The following is a 12,823-nucleotide window of genomic DNA, read 5'->3' on the forward strand; positions in this document are numbered from 1 at the left end:
TTTTCATATACTTGTTCCCTCTCTTTCCCCCCTCTTCTGTTTTGCCTAATTTAATCTCAGAGATTTTATCTATTGTTTCAGTAATAAGCTCTCTAAACATTGTTAAAGTATAAGTATGAAGTTTCTAATGTGATCTTGGGTGGTTTCTTTGTTGTTTTTTTTCACTTCTAGATTATATGCAGCTAATCCATGTTTACTATATTAAACCACTATTTACCAATTCAAAATGCCCATTACTCCTCTACTAAACTAGCTCCAGGATTACACTTGATTTTCATATATATTAAACTACTATTTAGTCTATAATTATTTCACTTAGGGATTATACTTCCTTCTGTTTGCATTTACTTTGACATTAGAATATATTTGGGTAACTAAGGGAGTAATTATCGAAGACCAAAGTATTAAGTGTGCCAAAGAAGAAAATTAATTGTTTTATAACCTCTGTTTCAGGGAAAAGGGCAAAATTTTGCCTCATCAATGAAACCCCCATTTTTTGTGAGCTTATGTGGGATCCTGGAGACAGAAGAGCCAAACAGGCCCAGATTGTTGGATATGACTCTGTCAGGCTTTGTAGCTTCTAGAGAAAAACAGATGTGCTTTCTAAAATATTCATTTTGCACGTGCAAAAACAACCTTTTGTGCATTGAAAACTGTACCACATTGAAAGCAAAATGATACAAGCAGAGGAAAAAATGAATTTTCACTAGTCCCATCAGCATTACATAGTTCCTCATACTGCTCTATCAATTAGTCATGCACAGATATATGCAATGAGTTCAGAAGGAAATTCTTGGGTTTAAACTGTTATGCTATTGTTGGCCTGCACAGTGATGGCTTTGAGCATGAAGTGCCTACAGTCAAGTGTCTCACAGACTCCAGACGTCTGAAACAGCAGTTTATTTAATCAATTGATCATAGGCATGCAGCTCTACAGACAGCCTAAGTGAAGCTGCTTCTGCTTTTCCAAGTCATGTATCTTTACTTTTCATTTAAGAAATTTAACGTCTTGCATCATCTGGAGATGTCATTTCCTGCCCTCCCCTCTGTCCCAATCTCATTTACAAACAGTCTAAAATAATGAGATTCAAACTTCTCTGGCCTGCAATACCAGTACTTAAGATGATAAAGAGTATTACATTGATTAAAGACAAATGAGATCATTGCTCATGTTTTAAATGATTTTTCAAGAAATAGAATAATGCTGGGGAAAGGTGATCCCTGTTTCATAATACATCAAAATAAGTCAATGCAGAATTTTTAAACCAGAAGAATGGATTTACTTAGTTCTGCTTGCTTCTGCTTTTAAATCCAGGCCTATAATCTCTACTTTTAGATAATTTAGTAGGACTGAAAGTGCAGTGATTGTGAGTGCACACTCTGTTAAGGAAGCTGGAGCCAGGTAGGGATCTACCAAAAGTCACTGAGATCATACCATGCTAACTGACCTGGAGGAACATTGAATAATCACCTCCCTGGCACCCTCTGCAGCAATCTTGGGGCTCAGCCAGAATTCCCATCCCACTCCCAATTAAATCAGTGATGAATTTCTCAGTGTCTTCCCGAGAAGCCAGCCCAGCTTCTAAAGCTGCCCTCACATGGCACAGCTCCAGGTAGCACCCTCTGATCTTCCTTCTACACATCTGCTTCCACATTGTTCTGGAAATTATACTGCACACCCCTGTGCCTGCAGACATGAATCTGACCCAAAAGCTACTGAGGTGCTGCCTCCTGCTTAAGTGCCTTTCTCTTTCTTTCTGGTTGCTTAATTTATTACCTATTACATTTGCAGATAAACAAACATCTCACTTTCAAATCAGAAAACTTGGACCATATACTTCTGAAACATCTGGTACTTATACTGAAAATACACTCAGTGAAACTGAATATAGAAAAATTGGAGACCTATCTAGAAAACGTAAGATCTTACAGTGAAGAGAAACTTACCAACTTCATCTGGGCACCATCTAGTGGGGCAAAACTTGTGCAGTAAATAACGTTCCTGTACTGGGATTGCATCTAGATGGTGTTAAGCTGAATTCCAGCAAACCTAACCTGAATAGCCAGCCAAATTAAGGGCTTCTCCAAGAAACCAGTAACACATGGAAGTTATAAAAAGTGAAGTTTGTATTTTACTTTTCATCTAACTGGCTATTTCCTTTCAAGTATTTCTTGGGCATTTTTCCAGCAAATGGTAGGAATGAATTCACCAGACAATGTCAAATAAAAAGTACTATCAAATGCATCACAGCATTTGCTATGAATGTGGACAACCATCATATATAGCACATATATATGTATCTATAGGACAAATATTGTCCATATATTGGACAAATATATCATATTTTGGACAACCATCATATTTGAGGCATGGATTTTGATCATGGCTTTGCTTCTAGCTGGTATCAGGTCACAAAACTACGGACTTTTGCTCTTTCGCTATTTAACATCGGTGAAGGACCCTACTGGGACCACTGATTCTTGCACTTTCAAAACTTTGAGATTTTGCTTCACACCAGTAGGCTGGACCACGAAGTGAGTGGCCAGAATGAGAGGAGAGTTACCTCAGACCTGCGTCCCCTGTTGACGTAGACGCAGACGGGGCTGAAGGCGCCGCTGCCGCAGACGTACAGGTGGGTGCGGTTGTAGGACTGGATCACCCGCACGAAGTTCCCACATCCGTGCTGCAGGAAACACAGAGAACAGTCACTCCACGGGGGCAAGTGTTAGGAGATGTTGGGAACTCTAGAGAACATGACATAGAATTTTAATAGCATTATGGAAACAGCTCTACTGAGTTTGTTGGTCTCTGGATCTGGACAGCTGTTTCTTTTCACGTCAGTTTGCCTGCTCTGGGAACTAGGCTCTCTCTGATTGAGCACCACAGATGAGTTATAGAGCCCACACAGTGCTCCCACTTCCACACAGCAAAACAATTTTCATTCACATATTTCTCCTGCATGAGAAGAAGCAGGACCTCTACAGGAAACCAAGGCGTAACCTTAGTAAGTTTCCCTAAGGACACCTCTGTGTCTTAAGAAAAAATACATTCCTTTTTTCCTCCTGATTTGTTCAACATAAATGGAGATTATTAAAAAGAAAGCAAGTCCAAATATCAGATTTTGCTATTTGTATAAACAATTTATTTCCGAAACTTTAAACTGAGGTTTGCAGTCAATTGTTGCTTTGTGTGGAAGACCTACAGTGACATCTTCAAATCAGCATGAAAATTAAACCAGAATTTTAAGGGCCACACAGTTCACAGTACTGGATTTACATTTTTTTTTCCCTTCCCTTTTTTTTCTTACTCTTTCATTTTTTATTGTGATCAAGTGTTAATGCTTTTTAGGTTGAAAACAGATTTTTCAATGAATAAATTTTCTTACCCAGATCCCAGGACTGCTTTCATATTCAACCATCCAAACCTCATCCAAGACACTGTGAACTGCACATGTTTTATGGGCACAGGGTTGGAAACTGTGCCATCAGTCATCTTCATGAAAATCAGTAGAGTTAATCCTTGTTTAGCAGACTGCACTGGTTTATTTACTTTTAAAGGCATTCACATTTTTGGTTCAGCAGGAGCCAGAACCATACAATGTAATCTGAATACTGGCGCACAACTGGCGTTTCCAGACTGCAGGCAGTGGGTACCACCGACCCTCAGAGTGTGCTCCTGGGGAGTGCAGCCAGCCACAGAACTTCCACACTGCAAAGAACAGCTCAACAAACAGTGCAGCACCACCCCAGAACATACCTGGAAAAGTACTATTACCAGTTTGATTAGTAACAATCAAAAAAGGGAGGAAATGGACACTGCGTATCTTGTCCCATCTGTCAGACTGGAGGTGCATTCTGTTTACATTACCTGATTTTCCAGAATTTCACTTTATAGATTGGCTTGCAAAGCATTTCAAAAGAAAATCAAACACTTCTTTCATTTTGTTTTGGCTGCACTCAAGGTGATCTTGCTTTATTGCCAAATACCTAATTTGTGTGTATGAGTGCATGTGGATTACAACTTACTGTAGGATCCTTGCCAGCCATTTTGCACTCTTCAACCTTGTTTGCTGATGCTGGCCAGAAAATCTGTAAGGAAAGTATTGTTCAAGCAATATATTTATTACATAATTAAAAAAATAAATTTCACTGCCTAACATACATTAATAGATTAATATTTAGATATAATTTCTACTTTGATTATAAAGAAAAAAAGGATTTATGTTGATAAATAAAACTATCTTTGTCTTAGCATGCACTAAACAAAATCAAGGGCCAGGTCTTTGGCTGATATATATTAAGTTTATTAAAAATTTTAATGCAAATTAATCAATTTAGGTTTGTTTTTTCTAAATAAGAGAGCTTTTTCACCACTATTGCCTAAATTACTGCCCACCTTTCTTTACTTTTTTACTTTTACTGTACTTGTAGAAATTATTAAATTTTGGCTAGATTATGACAAAACCTACCTGGAATCTCAAGACTTCACATTGATTTCTTTCAGAAGGATTTTCAATAAATACTTCAATGTCTGAATGCTTATCTGTTTATCTCAAACTGTAAATATTTTGAGCTTCTTCCCTTAATTATTTTGATTTTGAAATAGGAAAGACATCCATTACAAATTTATCCCCAGAAATCTTGTACGTGACAGAGCCTGATAACATTTAGCCTCAAGATAACATAAACAATATCATTAAAAGATCTATGTGTATATATGTACATATATATATATGTAGAACTATGGATTTGAATGCATATGTATATGGCATTTCTACAGATCTATAAGATCAGCAAAGTGAATCTGTTGTTAAATAAACAAATGGAAAGACCGTGTGGAATTGCAGAGAGTCATTCTGAGCCCAATACTGGGTGATCACATTCACTGCCAGAAAGCTTTGTGTGTTTTTCCCTTCTGTTGATTTTTTTATTCTTTATTCTCCAGGCCTACATAAGCTGTTGAAATGCCTCACAGCTTTATACTGTAGAAAATATTTCATGTAACAGAGGCCCTCCTATCTAATCAAACTCAGCACAGGATTAAACCCAACGTGCCAAGGACAGGAGGGGGAGTGCCATGCTGGGGCACAGCTCCTGCCAGACCAGGGTGGCTGGCTCACTGTGAGCTGGAAATTAGCAAAAAGGTCACAGAAGGTATTTCAGAGCCTAGAAGGCAGCCCCATTTCAGAGGGAGATCTGGGTACTATTAGGAGGAGGGAAGGATGCATTCACACCGTAGAACTAGAGGCATTTAACTTAAATGTGTAAGTTAGAATGAGCCTCCCTGGGCTTCCTCAACAATCAATTCAGGTGGACAGGCATGTCCAGAGGGTGATTCAGAGCAAAGCCTAATTTAACTGTGCTCAATCACTCTCTGGCCGGGCCCCTCTCTCTCCCCTGACACATTAAAAGCCTTGTCTCTTAAGGAAGGAATTTATCTTCCCAGCTGCAAGCCAGGTATTGCTGCCCCTCAGCCCTTCTGAGGTACAGTAATAAAGCCCACAGATTAAAGGGCTGCATGGCTTTGGTGGAACAAGGCTTTTATGGTACACCTTCAGGCAGGGTAGCAGCTCTGACAGTCTAAAACAGGCAAGATAAAGTCTGTAGACAGGCAATAGCTCAACAGCCAGGCTTCTGGGCACACAAGAACTTCTGCAGGTCACCCATCTCAAAAGCAGAGAGGCTGAATTTCAGCTGGCTTTGGAGACAAGAGAGGAATCTGTAAGCATTTGATAATATTATTTTCACACAGAGCTGCCTTCTACGGTTTGGTGAGGGAACACAAAGTCCTTGGAAAAGACCATCTCAGTAAGTGAGAGAAGCCATAAAACAGGGGGTGTCACTGTGCCCAAAATCCCAAATAAAATAACCAAACCCAAATAATGTCTCAGCTACCCAATTGAAGAGCAAAGGCTGACACAGACATAACAGGAGATTGGAAAGTAGTTCAGTGATTAGGGTCAGAGCACAAAACAAAAAAATGCATAAGATTAAGGACAACTCTGTCCTTGCTTTTTTTCAGTATGGCCTGAGAATGATAGTGTGTATCTTATTCTTCCTTGGGGATTCTTCTCAAAGTGCATCTCCAAACCATCTTATCTTGGAGAGAGGTGGAAAGGGTCAAAACACACAGATTTTCCTTGTAAAGTCAGGCCAAGCAGAATATTGCTTCAAAATGAGTAAAAAGGTCAGTTTTAAACAGTTTTTGAACAGTGTATAGCTTCATCTGCATTGTAAAGCAGATAAAACATGTAATGCATAAAACAAGGACTAAAAATTCAATAAGGTGTGGGCATGGACTTCTGTGTAAAATGATCAAATGTTATGTTTTTTGTCTTAAAAGGAAAGACATGGAATAAAGCAACCTCAGATTCTCAGAATAAAACTTGAACTTACACTGAGGGGGTCTTGGCTTATGTTGTTAATATTCAGAGACAGAATATGATCTTTACTCCCCACATAGATCCGATCCTGATCCTCATCCATCAATAATATCCTGTAATCCAGGGGGCTGTGGGATATCCTGTGATACTCAGAGGTCTTGGTTTCTTGCAGCTCTGAAATAGTAAGAACAGTAGCATAGTAAAGCAGTTCACTCACGTTTCTTGCTTCTCAGCTGAAAGTCTTTCTAAATAAAGACATCTTTAAGCACAAATGGGGCCAGAGAGGGAAGAAAAAGACTTATTGAACACTAGAAAATAATAAAATGGCTGAGGTAAAACAAAGTTTCTTTTCCAGTTTGAATACAATTATTTTCTACATTAAGTAGATAGACATAGCTCATAAAAATCAGGCAATGCTGTTATTCATTCATCTAATTAATTCTTATTTTAATGGATATTATTATTTACAACTTTGGCTTTTAAGGAACATAATTTATTAAATTAATCAATATGTTCAATATATTCTGAAGTTTATGACTGCAGAAAACCCACAAGATCAATGAGAACTACATAAGAACATTTTACCTCCTTTTCTTAACAGGGGGCTTCACTAAAAAAAGGTTTTTATCATTTTTAAGGTCAAGTTTTACTTTGTTCTTCATCATCATGTGTGGCTTACTTGAAAGAAAAAATTATTCAGTCAAGCCTAAATGTGTCTGTTCATTCAGATGTTTGTTTACAGGTTTGGACCAAACTAACAGATCTGTAGAAGGAGCTCTTATTTTTCTACATAAAACTTTTTTCAATAAAGTGAAAATATCCTTTGATCTCAGCAATGCAGGATCAGGCCTGTTACAGGAATATCATAAGCAAATGCAATATAAGCACTGCTTGCTGCCTTCAAGAAAGCTCAGCCTTCCCATCTTTGCTTGGCCAATATAGTTGGGCCCTCAGTCAGATTGTTTTACTTTTCAGTAATTACAGAAGGGAGATTTCTCAAGAGCTGAGAGTGGAAAAATAAAACCTTAACAATCAATTTGTCTTTGTTAAAATATTTAGCATATAATTATGCCTGCTTTCTTCATGAATATTAGGATTGAATTGTGTTCCCTGTGTACTGTATATTTATATTCAAAATACACAGTACTTATGAAAATGAGCTCTGCTATAATGTATATTCATAAATGTAAGATCTGAGCCCACAGTTCACAGTTGCAAACTTTGTCTGGGACACTATGGCTTGTCACTGTTGATAAAGTTTTTTAAAGCAAAGTTTTTTGCTCATTCATTCCCTATGGAAAACAGTAAATGTCTTTTACAAAATTAGTTTTCTGAAGCTATGGATATTTTATAAAGTAAAACTCTCAAAACAGAAAAATTTCTGTGTATGTGCTCTATTAAAAAAAAAAAAAAAGCGCCAAAAGAAGTGTGCCTAAAGTATGCACCCTCTGCAAAACACATATTTAGCTGAAAGCAATTTTTTTTAATTACTTGGAAAGCCATTTTTAATAGCAGGCAAAAGTTGAAGTGCTAGGATTCATACCTGTCTAGTAGAGAACTAATGATTGAAAGAACACTTACCAGAATATAATTTGTATTGATAAATATATGATACATAACTCCAGTTAGTTTTTTATCATTGTTAACTAGTTTCATAGGAAGATGAAAAATATCTCCAGTTACTGAAAGATAATTGTGTTCTGATTAATTTAGATGTGAGACAGCTTTCAGGAGCTGAGTTTCCTACATGCACTTATTTATGGTAATATAAAAAACCCCAAAAACAAATAGTATTTTTCTTGTGCCTTGACAAAAGATAAACCTACAATCAAGATCTACAATCTGTGCCTAAAAAGCTGAAAAAGAACTTGTTAAATATATATGAAAATTGTTCACAGTACTTTCAGAAAGCTTCTTTTAGTGCTTGAGAAATCAAATGGTTTTTTTCACTTTAAAAAACTCCTCCCGGTAAGCTTTTAGCTAGGATTGTCCCAGCAATCTCACCAGCACAGTGCCATTTGAAATTTGGCCTCTGAAATTCTCACACCCAGGCTCAGGCACTCGTGCTCATCCCTTTTCCTGGGGCATTATTAACTTTACCATAACACCCGGCAGCTGTAAGGTGAAACTGCACCTTCTCCTGCCTGTACATCTGATACACCAGGAAAGCACAGATAATCCGGGAGGGTTTCCCACCCAGCACATGTCAATGTGAGCACAGTGCCTGCACAGCAGAACGTCCCTCCTGGCTGCCCCACTGACTGACAGTGCTGACAATGAGAACACCTTGGCTGATGCAAAAGGTCATCATGATCATGACTGCTTTCAAACAAGAGACAAAGACAGCAACAGATTTCCACAAGTTCCATTCATCAAAGTCCATTATTTTCTTGGAATTCTAACCTCTTTGAAATGGTACTATTCTTTCCAAGGCTCCTGAAAAATGATCTGCCTCCATCAAGCTGCTGATGCAAAGAACACCTTATGTTAGGTTACTGGGCTATGGAAACTCAACACCATCCGTAAGAGGAAGGAAAGCTGTGAAACAAATACTCTCACACTGATTTATTAGTTTTATTTCTTTCAATGCTGAAGCTTACACTCTGTGGGCTACTCAATTATTACACTCTGTGGGCTACTCAAGAAAGTATGGAGGGAATTTATAACTAATCAAATTTTATTTTCATTTAACAAAATTTACCACACAATCATCGAAGAAAATTTGATTTTTTAAAAAGATTTAATATTTAGTTGTTGTTGCTTGGAGAAAGCAGTGGCTGCAAAGATGCTGTTTGGTCTTTCACATTCCCTTTCATCTCTCTCAAACAAAAGTTTTTGGCAAAAAATGAAGTAGACATTTACTGACATTCAGAACAAATCTATTCCACGCTCTGAGAACTTAACCAAACATTGAAAGCAGAAAAATCTATATAGAGAATGATGCTACAGACATCTCTCTAAATATTAAAAAAAAAATTTGACAATAAAACAATATGCAAGTAACTTTCATCCTTAATGATGCAAAAATAATCTTTGCCTGTTGATTTTCTTCATCAGTTGTGAATTTTGCCTTTCCTCAGGGACAAAACCAACACCAGCTTGAGCCCTACTGTAAGAAATCTGATCTTAGAGGACAGGTTGCTTTAACAAAGAAACAAAAGCTGCAGTGAATTCTCTTTCCAGATTATGCTTATTATTGAACTGCACATTTTGGAGATCCCAATGACTGGGAGTTTTCTCTGTTCACAGCTTACTGACAATTAAAGTCCTACTCTTTAATTATCTTTCTAATCCACCATAAAAATTAAAAAAAAAAAAAGGTCATGTTTTCACAGAAGAAATAACAAAATATTTGTGGAATATCTATTGTTGACATCACAAAAGCCTTTGTAACAAACCAAACTAGTCTCACCAAAACAAAACAATTTCCGTTATTAGAAACAGGGTATCCAGGGAGGTATAGTTATCTTCTTACACAGCCTATTATAGCCAAATTGTCAGCTTGCATAAGGATAAATGAGCTAGATCCATCAGGTAGTCCTCTGAATGTCTTATTTAATCACTCAGCCTCAAACTTTCATCGCTCCTTAATTCAAATTCACTGGAAGCACAATGATGAAAACAGCCTGACTCTTCAAGACTAAGGAATATAATCTCTAATCTGTAGAAGCAAGACCCTATGTGACTTCCTTGGTTGACATCTTATAATGATGCTTGATACATTTGTTACTGAAATAAATGCAATTTTTAGCAGGACCTTCCCAAAATGTAACTTCCTTTTTGCAGACTCACATAACCACTTATTACTGAACGCCCTACATAACCAAGAATGATTTCAACATAACCAAGAATCATCTTTATGTTGCAGGGTTTGGTAAGCTCCAGCCCTGGCATGCAAGCATCCCTAGCCAAAGTTCAAAGCACTGAATTAATCCACTGATAAACTGTGGATAAACCACGACACGTGAGGCGCTGCATGCAGTCACGCCTGCCCTCCACCATCCCTGCACTTCCAGCCTAGCAGGGCTTCTTTCAGCAAGCCCAGGATGGTCTGTCAGGCTTTTAATTTAGGATCCCCTGTGGGAGAGTGCGAGAAATAATGTGCTTTCCTCCTCTTTCCTGCTGGCATAAGGATTCAGTCTCAGAAGGCTGTTTATGAGGAAGTTGAGAGCAAAAGCAGAGATTTGGTGTCTGTGCTTCAGAAACAAGCAGGGAGTGAAGCACAGCAATCCATTCACACACAGCACCAGAGATGGGCACAAACTCAGCTTTCCAGGAAGATGGGCTGCATCTCCCCAGGGAACCTCTGCTGCCCAAATTGGCATGGATTTTATGTAGCCCTAGTGATGTGGAAGTTAGCAATACAATGCTGTTTTATTTTATCCTGGGGTGTGGGGTGCACAAATCACACACCTTGTGTACATCTAGCAGCAAGCTCAGTGTTAGCCTCTGAGTACAGAGACTGTAAAACTCTCTTAAGCCTCATTAAGCCTTGAGTTTGTGCCAACAAATATGCCAGCCCATGCCAAATGCGAGGCTGCAATCTAAAATCTCACCTTCCAGGAACTGGAATGAAACCAATTTTCTTTTTTTTTTTCTTTTTTTTAATAGAAATAAGTATTTAAGTAGAACAATATTTTTGCTTGAAGTGTCAGATGGAAATGGTCCCCTTCTGCCAGGTCATGTTTAAAAAGGTGAAAAGTAATTTGGACATATAGATACTATGCATAATGTTGCTACCATTGAATGGAATGGTTATGTATTTTAAGAATGTGAGTGGTATCTGAGGTATTTGCAAAATTACCAAAAATCATTAAAAAAACCCCCAAACCAAAAAAACTTCAGCCAGAAGAAAAGGTCTGCTTTAAATATTTTAAATATTTTTCTTTCTACTTTGTATTTACAAATCTCTCTGTTTTATAACATTTCAGCAGAAATGACTGGAAAAGATTCAGTTAAACAATATCAGATATCATAGGAATCAATTTTAATTATTGTTTTTTTGGCTTTATTCTAATTTTTTTTAGTGTAAAGACATGGAGGAAATAAATGCATCAGTTTTATAGTTTACACAGTAGTTGTGGAAATAGTCTGCTATAATACTGCAAGTCTGAGAACACCAGTGACTGCTTTTTCAACTTCATGTACGGAAAGAGAACAGGTAAAACCAGAATATTTCTTTTCAAAACTTCAGAATGAGTCACCTTTGCACTGTCAATATTCCTTTTCTTTGAAGATATATGTATTGATTCCTTCTGCTTAAGGGCTGAGATAAGGGAGCTGCTGAAGCACTTTGCCACTGCTCATGCAGGGTTCAAACCAAAACCCATCCCTCAGCCATTCTCAATCCCATTGTGAACGGGGACACAGCCGTCTCACCAGAAGCAGCCACATGTGCTACTGGTCAGTCCCTTGTGTGCCTTAACCACACAGGCCCAAAAAGGCTCAGATGGACCTCTGACCTTTTCTTTATCTCTTCTTCATGCACCAGAGTTTTTACTCTTTTCTTTAATGCTGTTACAATGAAATCTGGCTTTTTAGATAGGCGGTAATAGCTTCATAAGAACTAGAAATCAGAGATGTGCACACTTGCTTGCATCTGAATCCATCTGAAAGGGGTTTAATTGTATTTTTATAAAAAAAAAAGAGCAAGTGAAAGGGGAGAAAATAGATTTACAAGTGCTCATAAAATCACATGCTAACTAATTTACAAGCTCATTTGAACAAGAGAGAAGAATGGAGTTCAGATAGTACAGGCTGAAACAGAACCCTCTTTTTGCCCAGAGCTAAAATGTATAATCTGCTAGAAGGAAACTTAATTGCTGCATTTGGAATGAGAGTAAATAACAAGGAAATGTCAATGATATCTAAATATGATCTGTTTTAAATATACAGCTTGAATGCTTGTGGGTGTACTTGCTACGTGAGTTGAGAGCAAAATTTACACATTACTGGACTGAGATAGTGAAGTCTTTTACAAAGGGAAATCAGAACACCAAGGTGAAGTCTTTGGAGAATCAGGCCCAGAGGTGACTCTAGCTTGTCTGAAGAACAATTTGTCACCTTGAGCAGCTCAACATAGATTAGGGGCAGTAAAACACTCAATAGCTCTTTGTGAAGGGGACCATGTGTTGATAGGAAAAGACATACCAGTTAACAGTTGACCTTAAGCAGAGTGTTCACATATGTCAGTAGATGGGTCCTTTTTTTTTCCCAATTTGCAAGACAGAAAAAGCTCCTGAAATCCTGGTAACTCACAGACTTTAAAAAAATCACAGTCAAGTATTAACTGCCTTTTAAAAAGTTGTACCAAAAGGGAAATAATTCATGACAGAGTGCTGTTTTATTAAAATTACTGAAATCTGTAACAGAATTTTTCATCTTTTATTTAGTACTTTGAAGGAAAAAGGAGGGGCAGATCCTCTGAGGTGTGGGCAGCT

The 12,823-nt window shown here is 37.7% G+C and overlaps 1 protein-coding gene across 2 annotated transcripts in view; it reads right to left on the reverse strand.

Moving 5' to 3' along the window:
- SEMA3C (semaphorin 3C) overlaps positions 1 to 12,823 on the reverse strand; it is a 117,362-nt gene that overhangs the window by 44,849 nt on the left and 59,690 nt on the right. For both annotated transcript variants that reach the window (XM_058806154.1, XM_058806155.1), the window contains 3 exons: positions 6,397 to 6,557; positions 4,027 to 4,089; positions 2,565 to 2,684 (listed from right to left, as the gene is read on the reverse strand). In XM_058806154.1, the coding sequence (XP_058662137.1) occupies positions 2,565 to 2,684; positions 4,027 to 4,089; positions 6,397 to 6,557 (344 nt within the window). The remainder of the gene's footprint in view (positions 1 to 2,564; positions 2,685 to 4,026; positions 4,090 to 6,396; positions 6,558 to 12,823) is intronic.

This window comes from Ammospiza caudacuta, chromosome 5, assembly GCF_027887145.1.
Source record: "Ammospiza caudacuta isolate bAmmCau1 chromosome 5, bAmmCau1.pri, whole genome shotgun sequence".
In the NCBI taxonomy this organism is placed as follows: Eukaryota; Metazoa; Chordata; class Aves; order Passeriformes; family Passerellidae; genus Ammospiza; species Ammospiza caudacuta.